Source organism: Necator americanus, chromosome IV, assembly GCF_031761385.1.
Source record: "Necator americanus strain Aroian chromosome IV, whole genome shotgun sequence".
NCBI lineage: Eukaryota > Metazoa > Nematoda > Chromadorea > Rhabditida > Ancylostomatidae > Necator > Necator americanus.
In genome coordinates this window covers 13963477-13982671 of record NC_087374.1, presented here as the reverse complement: position 1 = coordinate 13982671, position 19195 = coordinate 13963477, and the positions used below count along the sequence as shown (strand labels likewise).

The 19195-nt window shown below is 41.2% G+C and overlaps 1 protein-coding gene across 3 annotated transcripts; it reads right to left on the bottom strand.

Annotated features, from left to right (window-relative positions):
• Window positions 1-5154: 5154 nt before the first annotated feature.
• Window positions 5155-16842, bottom strand: RB195_001216 (uncharacterized protein; the record flags this gene model as incomplete). 3 transcript variants are annotated; one of them, XM_064197887.1, is made up of 11 exons in its annotated part: window positions 5155-5295; window positions 9367-9441; window positions 9514-9642; window positions 9700-9781; window positions 9842-10041; window positions 10096-10285; window positions 13862-13957; window positions 14011-14120; window positions 14182-14337; window positions 16209-16266; window positions 16826-16842. In XM_064197887.1, the coding sequence occupies 11 exons, from the start codon at window positions 16840-16842 to the stop codon at window positions 5155-5157; spliced, it is 1254 nt and encodes a 417-aa protein (XP_064053767.1). The 3 variants fall into 3 exon arrangements, with proteins under 3 accessions (XP_064053767.1, XP_013302871.2, XP_064053768.1); XM_013447417.2 differs by lacking the exon at window positions 16826-16842 and having other exon boundaries at window positions 16209-16265; XM_064197886.1 differs by lacking the exon at window positions 5155-5295 and having other exon boundaries at window positions 9352-9441.
• Window positions 16843-19195: the final 2353 nt, after the last annotated feature.

The window sequence follows — 19195 nt, the reverse complement described above, 5'->3', positions numbered from 1 at the left end:
TACATATTACAGAAGCGACAGGAGCATAAAAAATAGATAAAGTAAAGTTGTAATGTTTGCAAGTATTTCATTTCTTTGGCAACGTTCGTGAACAGTATTGCACTACTAAGAAGTAATAACACCAACCCTCATTACAAGGTGATCCAATCAAAGCATTAACGTTGTGAGAGTAATGAAGTCGAATCAAATTTTCTAACCCGTTGTAGTTACGACAGGCGGAGAGAGTTACCAAGCTTAACAGACACTCTTTGTTAACAAAAGGACGATATCTTCGATACACCATAAATAAAACTTACTCGATATTTGAGTTCCTAACACACTCACTAAGAATTCTTTTGTCCTCACTACCATCGCTCAAAAAACCAACTCGTAATAGTAGAGAAGAGTGTATAAAACTGAGGACAATTAATAGGCAGCGCATTTATCTAGAGCGGAGGATACACCCCAGAAAGACGACATATAGAGTAAAGACGTCTTTCGTGATGTACATATGGTTTTTAGAACATTTTTTTTACAGTTTTCTTAAATCTTTACTGCATGAGCATACATTATTAAATGTACTGAGGCACGCAGGATGAATTTAACCTCTACATCGAACTTTAGTGGGAAGATATTCTAGTTGATTGTGATAAAGATTTTTTTTTGATTTTGATGGTTTATCTCATAAAGATGGGTCATGTTTCCTAGTTTTATTTATTTTATTTGCATGATTTGCTGTGCAACTGCGTGATCATATCTTTCATGAAGTAAGGAAATGAATAGGCAATTTTTTAACTTTCTCTTACTATGGCATTTTAACACTTTGGGCATTTCGGATAAGTTGGCTACTCAGCAATCGTAATATAAAAAGGAGAGATAATTGTTGATTAGAAAAACCAACAAATTCCTCTACTCTTTACTTCATGGTTCCTATAGCTGAAGAATGAATTAAAGGCATCAATCCCACGAATCTGAGGTGGTAGGGATTTCAGGTGGAGTATTCGTATACGGCATAGTAGATTATGGAGAGGGGGGTGATTCCGTCCATTTCTTCCTAACTGCCGCAAAAACGGCCTGGAAGATGCGACGCATGCACAAGGCTGGGGCGCTCCAATCGAACTCGTTGTAGAAAATAGCACGCCGGAACTCGAAGCCGTATATTCCGAGCCGTTTTTTACGGCAATTAGGAAGAGATGGACGGAATCACCCAACTCTCTTTAATCTACGATCTCGTATGCGAATACTCCAACTGAAATCCGTTCCACCTTCGTGGGGTGATGCCTTTAGCCACTTGTAGTACTGGTGTATTAAGGACAATCCAAATACCACTATGGAGTGCTACATAATGATCATAATGTCCGAGGAACACTATATGAGCGTCATCAATTCCTTGGTATGCTGTTTCTGAATACTCCTTTGATTACCTAGAAACGATTACCTAGAAGTTTACTCTTTTGATCTGAGTAATTTAATACCAGCTTTTCGTGTGGTGAAGTCTTTAAACATCAACTTGTTCGAAGTCTTGCACCAACAATCCAGGATTTTCCAGAAATGAGTTGGATGTTCTAGCAACGCGAAACCTCACAGAATCTTCTCGAAGCTTTCCATGTTATACAAGGGTTTGAGTGCGCATTTTTGTAGTCGTCCCTGGTTAGGATGACATGCAGAATTTTCTACACTTTTCAGAAGTCTAGTTCAGTTTATATATGTATACCAGTCTGAATGTCCGGCTAAAGCCGGACTTCACACTTCTTTGTGGTGTTCTCTTCGCTCGCCTTCACTAACCAATTAATCAAAATTAAACAAAAATTAATGGTAATGACATTTTCTGCAAAATCAGAATTCCGTTTCTCTAACAAATTTTCTTCTTTCTTTTCTAGTGTAAATAAAGGTAAAAGATTTCACAGTTTTCCTTCTAAACGCGTCAGTTCTACATTTTGAGTTTATTCAAACTTTAGCTTCAAACACTCCTTCGATTCCAATATAATTAATATTTCCAATACACAACACAATATATTTCCAATGCAATACAATTTTGAAGCATCACTCGAAGTATGGGTTTCTTCCTGTTTTCTAACATCAGTTATCACAGAATGATGTTTTAACATGACTAACGTGAACAACATCATCGTACTGATACAGATAACGTCCCACGTCAGGTCATATAAACAGCTTGCCACTATTTAAGCAGCCGCTTGCGTGCGTGTTTTCACTCTCCGAGGAAATGATGATATCAACCTGAGGCAAACGTGCAAGCCAACGGATACACAGAGGAGTCATAGAGGTGGAAAGCAACGCGAGCAGTAGCCATGGATGTGAAACGTTCCATTTAACTTTGCGACATGCACACAAAGTTATTGCGCACCAATCCGACGCAGCAGGACCCGTCACACCCCCTTTCTATGTACACATACACACACGGACTAAGCTCGTTATTATATACTAATCTAAATCTCATCTCTCGGAACTCTCGAACTTCAGTCTTTCTGTAGTGTTCGCTCCGCCCGCTATCACTGATTAATGAAAATCATGATCATGATCATGATATATAATAACGGGCTTATTCTGTCACGTGTGTGTGTGTGACCAAATTCGAAAAGGGGTGGTGTGGGTGCGACGGGTCCACTGGCGTCAAGGGCGCGTTGCTTTCCACCTATGTGACTCCTTCGCCTGTGTAATTCCTTGCAAGTTTGCCACAAGTTGGTAACATGGCTTCCTCAGAAAGAGGAAACACGCATGCAAACGGCTGCTTAAATTAGTAGCAAACAGTTCAATTCTAGTTTTCGCTACAATTTGAAACAATTATTCAAAATATGAGTTTTTCAACTGTTTTACTGCAACCATTAGGGCAGAATGATGTGCTAACATGAAATGACGTGAACGTTATCTATCCTACGTCATCTATCCTACCGATAGGTTCTGCCACAGATGACGTGAACTGTTAGCTACTATTTAAGCAACCGTTTGCATGAGCGTTCCTAATTTCTAAAGAAAGGATCTGATGAATCTGATGAATGGAACGTAGAAGAGGATAGGCGTTGGGTGGAGCACATAGAGGTGAAATGCAACACATGCTGTTTTCACGGCTATGAAACGTTTCACAGCGTCTCATCTGCATCTTGACGATTGAATTAGACTTGTTCTATCGGCGCCATGGGACCCATCCCAAACCATTTTATAATTTTTTGGCGCAGCCGCTTCAACTCGACGCCACTGGATCCATCTTACTGTTTTTTGGAATTTCGCGGCTGACACACACAGACGCACACAAGTGATAGAATAACCCGGTATTATAGTGTTAATGTTTAATGTTTCTGGTGCTAATCAAACCGGTTGGGATGCGCCCCCTCGTTCACTTCAATTCTGAATCGCTTGAGGTTCACGGCCTATATATGTATCTGGCCTATACAATGACTTGCGGTGGCTAGCCGATGTGTCAAGTCAGTGTTTTTATCCTCCAGGACAAGTCTGGTACCAATTTATCGACCCTGGAGGGATAAAAGGCTTGGTGAGCACTAGGGCGGATTAGAACCTCCGATCGATCGTGCATGAAGCGGAACCTCTAACCGCTACACCATACCCGCACTACTCCCGGTATTATATAGCTTGTTATATAACCTATTATAGAGCGCCAACCTAAACAACATGAGGCAGGGATATAGGAGGTAGTACTACACGACAGATTCAATCGATTACTCATCATCAATCAACTGCTGTATCACTGCTGTATCACTCCCTCCCTCATAACCCGACAGGAAGTCTTCCCTTTATTTGGTCAAAATGGTGCTGGAAATGCCTTGAAAATGAAGAAATTGATATAATACTTCCGTTGGCCCTAGCAGATGATTGGGTACTCTCAACATGCGTTTTTCTGTAGCCCTGTTCGTTTAAAATTCTAGCTGCGTTTAGTTGTTCCGAAAACCCCTAGAAAAGTGTTGATGTGTCCCTCAGAGCTTGATAATTACAAGAAAATTTTTCGATACGTATTGACAAACACCACAAGCTCTTTCGAAAGAGGATTGTCGCTAAAATGCGACTTTAAAAGTAGGTACGCCAGGAGAAGCGTCCATTCAATCAATGGTCTCTGTAGTCATACGTTCAGATTCAAAAGCAGGGTGTCACAAAATTGGCGTAGTTTGAAAACCTGATGGAAAACACGGATTTTGAGCTATAGATTTTAAATAAAAGCGTATCCCGCTCAATTTCCCTTAATCGTTTCGAAAAACAGCGTGGAAAGCGGGGTTTGTATGTGCCCATGAGGTGCATGGACACGCCCTACCGTAGAGCACGCGCCGCGTCCACTAGCGAGCGGTCGAGGGTCAATGAAGTCTCCTCATCAGCCTATTCAAGTGGAATTCGAAGTTGCTTCTGAGCTGAATAGGGGAAAGGGGGAGCGGGGAATGTATCTCGTAGGAAAATAGGGAAAACACGGTTCCCACGCCGTTTTTCAGGAGGTTTAAGGGAAAGCGAGCGTGAGTACACTCGTACGTTTCGTAATCTACGAATATGAGTGTAATCTGCTATCCAGGCTCTAGGTTTTCCACCACGTCAATTTCGTGATGCTACTGATTGGAGGGCGATTGAGCTTCCATGAATGCAATGCCGACTCTCAGCCCTTGATAAGATTGTACGATCGAATGTGTCAGAAGGGTACATACGGGGTCCTCCTCCTTACTCGCACACTCCCTTGACTCAATAACTTCAAATACTAATAGACTGTCTTTCAATAATCGACAGTATCGAAAGCATTACACACACTGTAAGTACACAGTAAATAAATGTTTCTTCATCGGGACGGTTCTGTGAAAATCGCGAGTAGTCAGTGATGCACAGTGGCTTGAAACCATAGGAATATTTCATACAAATAAGAAAATACAGCACAACTTCTTATTAATGTACGAATCACATACTCGAGAACAAAAACTCAGAGATATATTTCTGTAGTAAACAATTGAATGAAAAACGAGTTTGCAAAGTAAAGATGGGGAAGAAAACTTAATGAGATCTGTATAGTGACTAGCAAAGCACAGTTATGTACAAAACCCAAATAAAGACTTATGAGATCATTAAAATGGTAGAACCCGAACTCTTTTCCCAAGTTTCTCTGCACACAAACGGAGGTTGTACTACCCGAGTAAAGACCTTATCCTGAGCTTCAGTGTTGTATGAGCGCTCTCATTCCAGCTGCGTAACGAAGCTGCTTTGGCGGACTGCACTCTCCCTGTAGATCAACGTGTTCATTCGAATAGCTTGCCACCTAGCTGAATATCCGCTTGATATCCCAGAGTACTTTTTCAAGCTAGTGTCGCATCCTATCTGAAAATCGCAAATAATGAAAATTTATGAGTTAAACGGAAATTTGAAAAAAGCACATTTTTTACTCGTTCTGGTAACCGTAAACCACATTGCATTCACACAGCAGAGAGCATGGACGGTATGTGAACGCTCTTCATGGATAAATAATGGGTAAATATCATTAACACGGGCGAGTGTGGCTCAGTCGGTAAGAGGTCCAATGTAGCCACACAGTCAATGATTCGAGACCGCCTCAGCGCTGACCAAGCTTTTCATCCATCCGTGGTCGATAATTTGCTCTTCCAGATTTGTCTGGGGGGGTAAAAAGACCGACTTGATCATCAGCTGGCCTCCGCAAGTCATTGTATAGGCAAAAACGCGCTCCAAAACCTAAACGTTTACGACTTGCAGCAAAATGCATTGGCGCATCCCAAGTGGATTGATATGACTTTGTCCTTTTATCCTTCTTATCACTAACATAACAGAATTCGCAGATTCCAGTTAACCGTAATGCGGTGAGAAATTGTTGAGAAACAATTGGCGCTCCTATCTAGTTCTCTGTGAATCACAAGGCAGGAAATTAGCGTAGAAAAAATGTGCTAAGGACATCTGAGTCGAATATCAACATAAAATACCTTTAGATACGGAGTTCGGTTTCGCGTTGACATATTATTGTGAGGGGTTTGTGCATATCTTTAAAAGCAAGTAAGCACTGACTGTCATGAACGTCCAGTATAAAATCAGTACTTTGAAAAAAGAAACATTGACACTAACTTTCCTGATTAAAAAAAGACAGAAGAAGCAAACTAAGAAAACAGAACGAATGATGGTAAAACATGACAAAAAGTTGTTCAGGCTGCTATTTTGGACTTCTTGTATACGACCAATGCCTGCGTCGCATCATCGTCAGTGACAGTATTCTTTTACTGGATATTTGCTTCATTAATAAACACTATTCTTTACTATTTCTCTATTTCCGATTTCCTGCATAGTTACTTTTTTTCAGAACGATGACTGTTCGCGAAAATTTGGAAGAGTTTCTCAGAGACTACCACCGAAAGCGCGAATTGATATAGATATACTGGATAATGACACCTTCGATGAAGAAGAGAGTGGAATGTAGGTATGACACATATGTAGTATTTCGCTAATACAAAAACTGATCAATTAAAGATCTGCGTTATTGGAGCCACAGAGAGGATTAACGTAGTTTCCTTGAGGAAGTCGCAACCATAACTCGAAAAATGGCGCAATGGTTCCCCAACGATATGGTAATGACACCACAAATAGAAAGGAAGATTTTCTTAAACGCAGTTTACGTTTCATGATGAATAGATATCGGAAGAAGTAAAGTCATTAATGCTTAAGAGTGTAATAAAGTTAAATTACATGTAGATGCGAACGAATAGATTGTCATACTATTTGCATGTAGAACATACAAGAGAAACATGCATAAAACTTTGAGTATTCGATTTTTTGGCCTGCAATCAAGTGATTGAGGGGTATAAGAGAAGCGATTTCAAGTCGCCTACAACAAGTAAGCTCTACCCCTCCAGAAGGGCAAAAAGTTCTCTCAAAATTAATGGAACTTGAGACCTGCAATCTGCCTATGGATTTTACAACTATACGCAAGATACAGTAATAAGAAAAATGTGAATGTTGACGGCCGACATTTACACCATCTTCGTTTCGAAGATAACATCATTTTTGCAACATCAAGCATCAACCAAGCGGAACGAATGCTAGTCGAATTTGATTAAATGTGTAAAATGATCGGTCTTCAACTGAACCTAGATAATGATAATGATGTAATGATGATGATAATGATGTAGTGAAGAGGACTGAGAACACCCGGCTACGTCCTCACCTATTCAACCCCACCGTTCTTCCTAGTTTGACCTACGCTTCAGAAACTTGGGCGTTTTGCGAGGAAAATCCGATCAGCGTTATAGGAAGCTCTATTGAAAGGATGATGGTAGGAAAGTCCCGCCTCACGCATGCAAAAGAGGGGAATCAACGTTCAACTTTTCGTCATCGACCGAAGGTCAAAGATGCCGCTGCATACGCCAAAGAAAAAAATTAGGTGCGGCGAACATGTGATTCTCTTTCAAGGAAAATGGCTGGGCTAGAGCTGTGAGAGACTGGGTACCACGCGATAGTAAACGCATCGCAGGAAGACCGCCAACCCGACGGTCACACCTTTTCACGAAGTCCTTCAAGAAAAAATACTATGTTATGCAATTCTCTCACGAGAAGAGGAACCAACAAGCAACACTCGCTCGCTATCGGAACAAATGGAAGCATACAGGCGCCCGCTCGAGAAAATCAACGGGAGCAAACTAACAAAATCTAATCTGGCAGAATGCAAGTGATAGAATTGCTGCATGTTTCTAGAATAGTAAAAAACCAACAAATCAACCAATCGACTCTAGAATGTCATGAGAAAAAGAATTTTCTATGAAGTGACCCGGAGTTACACAGTTGTTACTTCCGAGTTCGTCACAAAGGCGAACCTCTGCCTCACAATAGGTAGTTATGCCCTCAAAGTGAAACAAACTAGTCTACATTAAAATTTTCCAAATTGTTTTTATGGGCATTCGAAATATTCTACTTTATTCATGACACAACTCAATTCTTATACCAAAAAAACCTTATACCTGTTAGGTTTATGCGAGGCTTTTGTCGCTCGCACTGCTTAGAACACCACTAAACTTCCTATTGCATGTATACAACACAACTCCTAATTTGCGTTCACAAGTCTAACCTCTACGCGTCAATCAATGGAAGTCATGGGGGGACTGAATGTTTGAATTCACCAACAATCAAAAGGAAGTCGCTGATTTTAAAAGTGATTTCAGACTTTTCCTAGGGATATCATGGAAAACACAGAAAGGAAACTGAATGAAACTAAAAGACAGAACTGTTTTACATGTTGCCGTACATGTTGCTGCGAATGTGTAAACAGTAGTTTCTTGCACTTTTTTTATGTGTTGAATTGAAACTAGTTAATATAAAGGTTTCCATAGGCAAATCAGAAGAGAGTTTCTGACACGTCAATGATGGGCATGTAGACTACATAAGAGCAAGTGAATAGAAGAACATTTCGAGAAGACTGGGGAAATGCAAATGACAAATCAATTTTGTATGAAGTCATCCTTCACCAGCATGTTGTACCAAAAGAACTCATCGAGAAAACCAAATTTTCTGCACGTTTCCCTACTGTTTTCGTTCAATGGCAGAACTAAGATTTTCAAAAATGGTAACTGGGTAATGTACAAGAACCTGTCAGAACCGCGTAGGAAACATCAGAATTATAGGATGGTCGAAGCAACATGAAGCACGAACGCAATTGCGTGCTGGCCTTCTCTCGAAGCGCTTCGGTGAAGCGTAGCGGCTAGCACCGTGGTGAAACCCTCGCTGGCGCCACCAATCGCTGCAGTTTGCGACGGCGATTTTTTCTCAATGCCTGAGATCAATGCGCAGAAAAATACCTATTTGGCATTGCGCTAGTTAAAATTGTGACGTTCGCTCGTGTGCACCGATCATGGTTGGGCACTAAGTATATGTATACTGGAAGACACAGACGACGCAGTGAGGGAATGGTGTAAGTAGGCGCGTCAATTCCGCATTGATAAATTAGAAGGTCGTAAAAGAGTGAGAATGAGAAAAAGAAGAAACATGAAGTATTCTCAGCGATGACAGTTTCGGATTTTCAAAGTGATAACTAGTGTAACTAATGTAAAATTTATGGATCACAACATTGAATCTCTTTCTTTGAACTGCAATAGAGCCAAGAACTATTTTGTTATGTAAAATTTACATCACTGGATAGTGAGAAGGAATCAGTCTTTAGCCAATTTTGTAGTGATCTTTCTTCTTGTTCTGTTGTTCTTCTTATTTGCGCATCATAGTAGCACAAATCGATTTAACAAAATTATCATATCAGTATTTTGTATGAGAAAAGTTCACACTGATTGTTAGCGAGAAAAAAAGGACTTCTACTTAATTTAGCGTTAGTTTCCATGGCAGCATCTTATATGCACACAAATATCCACAAGATTTGCACAGATTTTAAATTCAGCACTGTCTCACCCTGTTTCGCATGATCGCTCGGAGACGCCGCCTGAAGTAGACCGATGACATACAGAAAAGTACGAAATTCATAACCTGAAATTGTAAATTGATCCTGTAGCACATCCTTTACTATTCTGCATGCATAGGATATTAAGAAATATGAACCTTTCCAGTTAATAACCACCCGTGCACAATGGGGCCGAGCTCTGGCATAAGTCGACGTATGTGTTCTCTTTGTGTGGAAGTCATGATTGGAGAAATGAGTTCCAAAATGAACGGAACCGTGGAGGGGGTCTAAAATTTTCTTGAATTTTCTTACTTAGCCTATATCTGCTAGTACAACGAATTCACATGTGTGAGGAAGAAGCAGGCAATAATGGCCAACACGGTGATGGTCACTTTTCGGTCACGTCTTTGACGAGAGTCAGTGTCGCTGCAATTGTTTTTATAAGAATGGCGATGGTAAGTACTTTGACGGTAGCATTACACCTACCGGAGGAATTCATCGTTTGGATCATCCGTGCTGCTTTTAGAAGATCTTGTGACGAGCACACTGCTTCTTCTCAGCACAACAATGATCCTTAGATTGAGCACGACAATACCGATAAGAGGTAAAATCACTACAAGGATTATTTGTAGCGTCTTCAATATCGTAACCACTCGTACTTGAGCGGTTGAGATAAACGGAACAAGCTGCAATTGATGAAAGTAATGGGGATGAGTTGACATTATAAAGCGACCACATACCCGCTCTATAGGCACAAGTTTCGCATAGGTGAGCGTTCCATTACACATGCTGGCGTAGCCATATTTGTATTCGAAATGATGGAATGCTGTCAGCGAAAGACTGCCCGCTATCACTGCGAGCATCAGGTAAAGAACTCGAGAATTCCGCCACTCGTAGCGAATGTGCATCGGAGAAGAGATGCCCATATATCTGAATATATCTGTTTAAGGCAGCATACTTAATAGGAGTGCAGATCACGGGTATGAGTGCTATCATGCTTAATTCCTCTGAATTGGAAAAACGGCATATAACACGGTTTTTTGCAAAATTTCCCTACGAGGCACCTAACAACATGCCACGTATGTGGGCGCAGTGAGACGCACTCTCTCTCTGCGAACAAGCACGCAATCAATGAGCTTAACACGCTCTCCTTCCGCTCGCCGGCAGACGCGGTGCATATGCCCGTGCTTGCAATGCGAATGTGGCATGTTGCTAAGTACCTCGTAGGAGAATTCAACTAGGCAATGCCGTTTCCCATGCCGTTTTTCAAGACAGTTAGGGGGAACCAAGAACGGTGTGGAATTATCCCAACATCGTCAATTTTGTGGTCTGCTTGTGCGTTTAACTGACGCTACTGTCAAAAAGTTGTATGATCTGATCCTTGAGAAATAGTAACAGCTACAATAATTCATGGTATCATGACATACAGTAGCGAACTCAATTTATGTTTCCGTGTCTACGTGTGCTGTGGCGGAAATAAGGTGTCTGTATTGGAAGTGTTGTTGTAGTTGGGTCAAAACGACATGAAACAGGGACACTTGCGTAAGCGGGTGCGCGCAAAGCGGCACGGTGAAGCGTAGCGGATGGGATCGTGTATGGATCCTCGCTACCGCCACAAATCTCTGCAGTTTGCCATGGTCCCACCTCGATTCCAACCGCTGTCTACATCGCAGCGCTTCGAGCACAGCCGCTTACGCGCCTACCCGTGCTTCATGTCGTTTTGACCCGACTATATACAATCTATTTGCATTTGCAGCATTTGTTTTTACAGTACACCGTGTTTTCATTTGTCGGTCAATTCAAGTTTATGCTTATGTAGTACTTTGATGCTACACAACTTCCCTGATTTAAAGGCATCACTGCACGAATCTGAGGTGGTACGGATTTCAGGTGGAGTATATACGGGATGGGAGACTATGGAGAGGAGGGTGATTCCGTTCATTTCTTCCTAATTGCTGTAAAAAGCGGCCCGGAAGACAGGCGTTTTAGCGCACTATTTTCTACAGAGAGTCCGACTGGAGCGCGCCAGCCTTGTGCGGCGCCGCATCTTCCGGGCCGTTTTTTACGGCAATTAGGAAGAAATGGACGGAATCACCTCCCTCTCCATAGTCTTCCATCCCGTATACGAATACTCCACCTGAAATCTGCACCACCTCAGATTCGTGGGGTGATGCCTTTAACATGCAAATCCAAATCAAAACACTCGGTGATTTCCGGTATGTCGAAGTCAGAAATCTTAAGTTTATAAAAGGGAATGAAACGTATTCTATGGAATACGTCATCGACCTTCTGAGCAAGGAAATATGGTCACCAGCTTTTTGCCTGACGCGAGTCTAGCTTAAAGGCACCACCCCACGAATCTGGGGTGGTGCGGGTTTCAGGTGGAGAGTTCCTATACGGGGTCCTAGATTATGGAGAGGAGGGTGATTAAGTCCATTTCTTCCTAATTGCCGTAAGAGATGCACAAGGCTGGCGCGCTCCAATCGGGCTCGTCGTGTAAAATAGCACGTCGGAACGCTCAAAGTCGTATCTTCCGGGCAGTTTACGACAATTAGGAAGAAGTGGACGGAACCACCCTCCTCTCCATAATCTACAACTCGTATAGGCATAACCCACCTGAAACCCGCACCCCTCCAGATTCGTCGGGTGATGCTTCTAAGCATTCTCATTAACACTTTCATTTTAATATAGTTAATGATCAGTTAGTTTGAATCTTTAAGAAAGAGATTATAATATCAGTAATTTCTGCTCAGGATATACTCACGTTGTGCCATTTACTGATTTTTCTCTTTTTTTCTCTCCACATTCATCTTCACACCTATCTTGATACTAGACAGATGCAAAAAGAAACTGAATTTTCGACCCTATGTGAAGTGTACTCGATGAATGAATATTTTGTTTCGTTTTTGTTTTGTGGTGAAGGTACTTAGTCTCTTGGTATTGAGCTCAGCGAATGATTATGAGCTCACCCTCCACAACTTGCACCTTAGCTTAAAGGCAGCATACCACGAATCGGACGTGGTGAAGGAATCCGCGGAAAGTTTAGTTGTAGACCGCGGGATTCGCTCATCTCTACCTGACTGTCGTAAAACACGGCGTTTTTTGAAAGGATTTTAGTTGCAAAACGCCACCCTGGACGCATCCAAGTGTGATCGGTCGTAGATCAGTGGTGTCTTCTCACCAGCCTATTCGAGTAAAACCAATGAATAGGCTGCTAAGAGGACCTTAACGTGTGCACACATGAAGAGCGTTCTAACGTACCTCGCAACAACCGAAGTGATTCCCACGCCGATTCTTACGACCAGGAAGAGATGAGGCTAACCACCTTCGATCCTGCAATCTGCAGCCCCATCTCCAGCTTTTTTTCCGCGAATTCCCTAATCACGTCAGTCTCCTGGTCTACTGGTTTTAACTTCCCGCGGCTGACTTCCAAGCACTAGCTCAAAGCAGCGGAATACTCCACCACATTGGTGGTGCATTTAGCAAAAGTACTGCCCAGCTTGCTTTCAATTTCTCAATATTTCCACGATAACGAACTTGGGCTCAAGAAGAAGTCACTCCTAGAGCAATGCTCGGCCTTCGACGAAAATCAACTGGAAGAACAATCAGATCAAATTCAAAACTGATTGGGCGACACTCTAAACAGGGTTGAGGGACAGTAACAGTGCAGCCAGACATACTTGGAAGTAGCAGGGACGGATGAGCGCACTGTGTCTTCCTACTGGAGCAATGCAGGAGAGAAAAATGTACGCCCAGTCGAGAAAAGCTTACGGCAGTGGTGTATCGGTCTTCCAGTTGAATATCCACCACATGTATGAAGCCTTCGCCACCCTGTCAAATGTTGCCCTTCAGCGCTACTAAAAAATTGACTCTACGCTGTCTTATCACCTTACTGGAAATCTTACTCAATCCCAACATTGAATCAAACGACTAACATCTTCTCCGAACGCTTAGTGATGCAATGTATGGTCACGTGCTTGACGAAGAATCTGTGAGTCATCAATGAGTGGACAACTCCTTTGCACTCAAAATTGCCGATGCCAATATTGTATAAGGTCGAGGACGGGGCGTTGTAGTCGGGTCAAAGCGACATAAACGTTGGTGCAGCTGCGTAAGCGGCCGCACTCGAAGCGACGCGGTAGAGGTAATGGTTTGACCGTTGGGGGTCTGTCGCTGGCTTCAGTCGGACTGGAATGGTGAGTGGTGTTGCGCGGTGCCGCTTCGGGAGCAGCCCGCTACGCAATTGCACCATTTTGACCCTACTGTACGCAAATGTTGATGGAAGGCAATCAATAATCAATGAAGATTTAATACTACGTTGACTTTTTTATCCAACTCGTTTTTTCTTAAATGAAAGCAGCTAGTAGATCTAGTAGTCGATTTTCTGTTCCTCACCTTATTTTTAACACGTTTCGATGATTCTATTTCGTTGTTGTACTATTTCAACACCAATAACTAGTGATTTCTACTCTTTGCTCTCTTTCAAATTTCTTCTAACACACCAACCTCTCTACCGAAACTGCCAAAATCAGCCAGCATGTCATACAGGAAAAGACGTTGGAGAACCAGTGACGCATAGTGTGCGAGTGGTAGTAAAATCTCCTTTAAAAAATTCATTTTCAATTTAAGAACGTCCCTATCCTTTCAGTACGTACCTGAAGTAGTCATTGGTGTAGAAGGAAGGCCAAACCCCCAGTGCCGATGGAAGCATCGTAAGAAAGAGTAATATATCAGCGATAGCGAGCGCTGAGAGCAGGTAGTTTGCCTGAATCACGTCATACCATGCGTATGAAAACGATACTTCCAGGAATCAGAGCAAAAGCAACCTCGCTTCGCATGTGTCTGCTGAGGAGTACGCACAAGTTCAGCGCATTACCAATGACGCCAAGGAAGAACTGCACTGGGAAGACGTACATATAAAAGGTATTCATGCCTCCAACGATCAATGGTTTGTAGATTTCCGGACATGAGCCGTTGATAAACTAAAACAATATAATAACAAGTAAAACTTCACTAAAAGTGTTTTTAGTGAAGCTAATAGGATCGATCGGCAATAGATGAGACTACTCATAGAATCATTAGTGTTTTCCTTAATATTTGGTGATGAAGATACGAAAACGGTACTGTTACGTTTTCTTAGAGCTCGAAATTAGAGCAACATGAAACAACAAGGGCAAAATCACAATGTAGGGCTTGCAGACGAAGCTTGTCAACGGTAAACTCTAAGAATTTCCTCAATTATGTCTGTCTATGCCAAGAAAATCTCAGTGAAATGAAAAAAGACGTCTTCTATATATCTATACTTCTATGTAGCTTAGCTGCAAAGAGTCGCGAGATTTGAGGCAGCGTATCACGAAATTGACGTAGTGTAGAAACCTGATGAAAAATAGAATTATTGTGTAGATTATGAATATGAGCGTGGTCTCACTCGATTTCCACTAATTGTCCCAATAACACCGTGTGGGAACGTGCCATCCTTGTACTCGGACCAGTTCCCTCAGCAGCCTATTACTACCTACTACTTTACTTGAATCAGCCACTGAGAAAACTTCATTGATCTTCAGCCGTGCGAATGCGGCGCGTCTATAGGGATGGTGCGTTCCAACGTAGTTCGTAGGAACGAACGACTTTCCCACGCCGTTTTTTTTAGAACGAATAGCGGAAATTGAGCAGGGCAACGCTCATGTTCGTAATCTACACCCCGAGCTATCTATTTTCACCTGGTTTCAAATAATTCAAATTTCAATATCAAAGGAAAACAAAATTACGAAATTTATCGCACTTCGGGATCGGTGTAGCGCGTTCGATAAGAGATTCTGCTGCGACAACACAGTCGAAAATTCGAAACCGTCACCAAGAGCCAAATTAGCTTTTCATAACTCCGGTGTCAATTACTCTCAGACTGGGAGGATAAGACACTGACTAGACAAATCGGCTATCTCCTCTAGTCACTACATAGGCTGCATATGTCTTCGTAAAATCTCAAGCTATTCTGAATCGGAGCCGAATGCTTAGGCGCACCCTAAAGGGTGCAGATTAACTTTATGCTTTATATTGCATTTATATTACTTTACACTTTATATTTTATCCTTTGTCGCAAAACGAAAGCAGTGGTGTTTCGACCCCTCAATCTTTTTCAGCGTGGATATACTTGCTTGGTACTTCACATGATCGCGACTCCCGGGACCTTACCATACGATTTCATTCGAGGAAGGCAATTAAGCTGCGCGTGTTGTTTTTGAGACATTTGCGCCGTTTGTGCTGCACCTACGACCAACTCAAAAGGAGAAGACTAACACAAGTAGGTTTAAACTTAAACCTTATACTCAAACTTGATTTAGGCTGCTTCTAAGTCGGTACTTCAAAGTTATGTGTTCAGTTCCTTTTGCTTCTATCCACACATTTCTGCAATACTTATTCCACCAGTAAAGGGCCGAATGTTTTGAACAGTGACAAATAACGAGTGTAGGAGTTTGCTTACGTGCGAGAATACCATTCCCACTGTAATGATCTGAATCTTTGTTGGATCCTGCCCCTTTTCAAAACAGAATGTACATTAGCTTTTTCGTGTTGAGTAAATCCACGATTCCGCCGTGCAGATCCCTTTGTTTGCTTGTTCGCTTCTTCTGGATTGTATACTGTGCTACATTATGAAATGTACTTTCTCGCAAAAAAGGAACAAGTCCGAAGCGCTACCGGCAGCAGCGGGACCAAAGCGGTCTAGGCAAGCAGTTTAGCAGGAAATATGTTGCTCATTGGTGTGCAATTCCTAGGAAGTGAACATTTCAAGCAAATCTCAACTCGCAATGGGAAAGAGTGGAAAGGATGGAAGGTCAAGTTTGGAAGTACTCACAATATTCTTTGCTGCCCATACCCGAACGTCGTAGTCGAGATCACCGGTGATGATCATTCTGAAAACAGCAGTTCATGACAAATGTTCTTCTCGTCGAACAAGCCGAAAAGAAAGCATGGGATATATGTGAGCTGCTTGAGAGACATGGATCGTCAAGGCTGTGTCGTCAGCCGTGCAAAAGGGCTTTTAATGAAAATCAAACGCGAAAATGAGTCCCGCAACAATGCTTAATCAGCCAGATTGCGGTCGACGCGTGCTCAAATATGCACAAGTCTGTGTGCTTCTTTAGAAATTCCCATTATGACATGAGGCTCGATGAGGTTGCGGTATGTTGTAGTGAGCATATGAGCACTTCGCCGTTGAAAACAACTCTGAACTTTCTGCGTAGTTCGTCACTCATCTGGTAGAGAAAGACTATTGAGTAAAACATTCGCACTATATTCCCTATTACTTGTAAATAATAGATTTGCTTAAAAAAACGAATAATGAGGCCTGCAAAGTACAAGGTCACTTAAAGTTTTCGAAACGATACCGCTATAATGAATGAGAAAAAATTAAAAGCCAAAATTAATTTTAAAAAAATAATTGCTTGAATAAAAATGTCCAAAGATGTTTACCTGCGATGGTCCGACATGTTTTGAGCAGCGGTCGTCTGTAAGAAAATTTATTCCAATAGGACAAAAAGCCGCTCTTCTACCCGATTAGCATTAAATACGATGTACTGGATCTTGAATGGGAAACAACAACAAAGGAGACTGCTTGAATGTGCGAAAGCGGCAAGAGAACACAATAAACGTTTGAGAACAGTGCTTTTTAAGTACACGTCTTCATTCGACATCAACCATATGATTAACTTCTTGGATTTCTTAGAATACCACATGCTTGTACATCTTGTTAAGTAAGAGCGTGTGAGATGAGGGATGGACGAGAGCATGATTGAAGGGATGTGCCGCTAAGGTTAATATGGTATCACCTGGTTTGAATCTAGCTTAAGGTGGTGATACATTGAGAAGCCAAGATTTACTTCAAATCAGAGTTCAAAGAATGTGATAAAGAGAAAATTATCGTGTTATCACATAAAAAAGACATTAACTGCAGCACTGTTTTGTTCTATTACGCCATAAAAAATTAAATAGTTGCACAGTTGCTGAATTCATGAATTCTAAGATGCTTTGAAATATGGCGATCTTGGATTACATGAACTAATTAATTTCTTTTTGAAAATATCCTTTTCCTCTTATTAAAGGCAGTGATTAGAGCAGGTTTGTTAGAATAGAAATTCCTTTTGCGGAAAAAATTGATTTCAAAACGCATCTTTTTGCTCTATACCAACGTAGTTGATTATCGAGCGGCAAGGAGCGTGTTTTTAACCAACATCTACAGGATATTGTTTACCTCTTATTTTTTCTGTGGAGTAACATTTGATTCAATCTTCGGATGAATGAATTGCATACGATGAGCAATAGAACAAAAAGAAATTCCTTCAGAAAATAAGAAAAACTAGTTCTATGATTAGCAGTCTTTGCAGTACCACAATCCCCGAAATGTTCCATGTCCTGCAATGAAACCTACGACTTCCCTTCAAGAGCGGCCCTTGAATTCATTTCGATTATCTTTGCCTCTGGAGCATAACATGACATTTACTTGTTGAAAACAACAAACTTGGTGAATATAGAACTTAGTTAATTTTTTGGTGAACAAAAAACTTCAGCAGAGCCCGGTTTTCCAGGCACTCAACTAGGATAGTTTAAATCTTGCAAGAGGTCCAAAGAGTTTCTCGGATCTCTCAAGTCGCGGGCTTGTGACAGCTATGTGAAGTAGCACACCAATTAAGAGTCAATGATGCGCCACATTTAGGCATGAGTCAAAATTATGGAGAAGTGCTAAACACAATTAAGGAACAAAGTCCCAAGAGGAAGAGTAAAAATAAGGAAAAATAGAGGTGGAAAAGAGAGCATCGTTAATTGAGACTCTCTCAAGGTATGTTTCTGAGTATAAACATGAATTCTATGATGAAGACATAACAAAGCTTAGATACGAATTGAAAAAAGACCTTCCAAAAACTAAATAATAAAGTGAAAAATTTAATCGGTGAAAAAGCGGAAATTGTCTTCAAAAAAATAAAATAAAAACGAAAGCGAAACAAAATGAAAACGGAAGCTAGAAACACGACAAATAACAATTTCCTGTCGCTTCATAAAAACTTCTTAAGAGCCTTTGACGCAGCCGAGGATCTCGGGACGCATTTTCTGCCTCTATCTTCTGTATCAGCGCGAGTACTGTTTTATTCATTTCTGCTCAATCTAAATTGATCTTCTTCTCAAAATTTGATGATCAGTAACACCATTTTCCTCGAATCTTAACAAAATGATAAGCAATGAGCAATGAATATAAAATAATTATGTATACTCAGGAAATATTTTTTGTAATCATTTGAATCTTTTTAATTCATTTGTTTTACTACTGTATATTCTGTTTTTTATATATTCTATTGAATTATTACTTTTTCTACTTCTAACGAAATTATCCATTCAAAGATCATTTGCATTGTAAGAAACTTAGAATGATCGAAGTGCGACTTCTGTAGTTGTTTTTCATTTCGTTCAGAGATTTGAAACAGAAGCATGGAGAACTCTAAAAAAATCTGGGAGGTTGGTGGATTCAAGTACTGATAAAGTAGGAAATTTTGTGACACACTAACGTAGGGTAAGCAACCGTATGTCTACAAAATTGTATTATAGTGCGAGGTAGACATCGAGCCAAACGAGTTCAGCCGCGTGACCGTGACGCGCCACAAACATGCTGTTCTTCCGTTGTCTGAAAATATTTTCTGTCTTTATTCACACATAGCTGAACACATTCGACCCCGACAACATACATTGCATGTTGGCACCGCTTTCGAGATTTCGGGAGCAATTTCCAAGCCGTCGAGAAAAATTACTTTTTTAAGCATTTGAGAACGCATCAAGTACTGCTCACGTACAGAT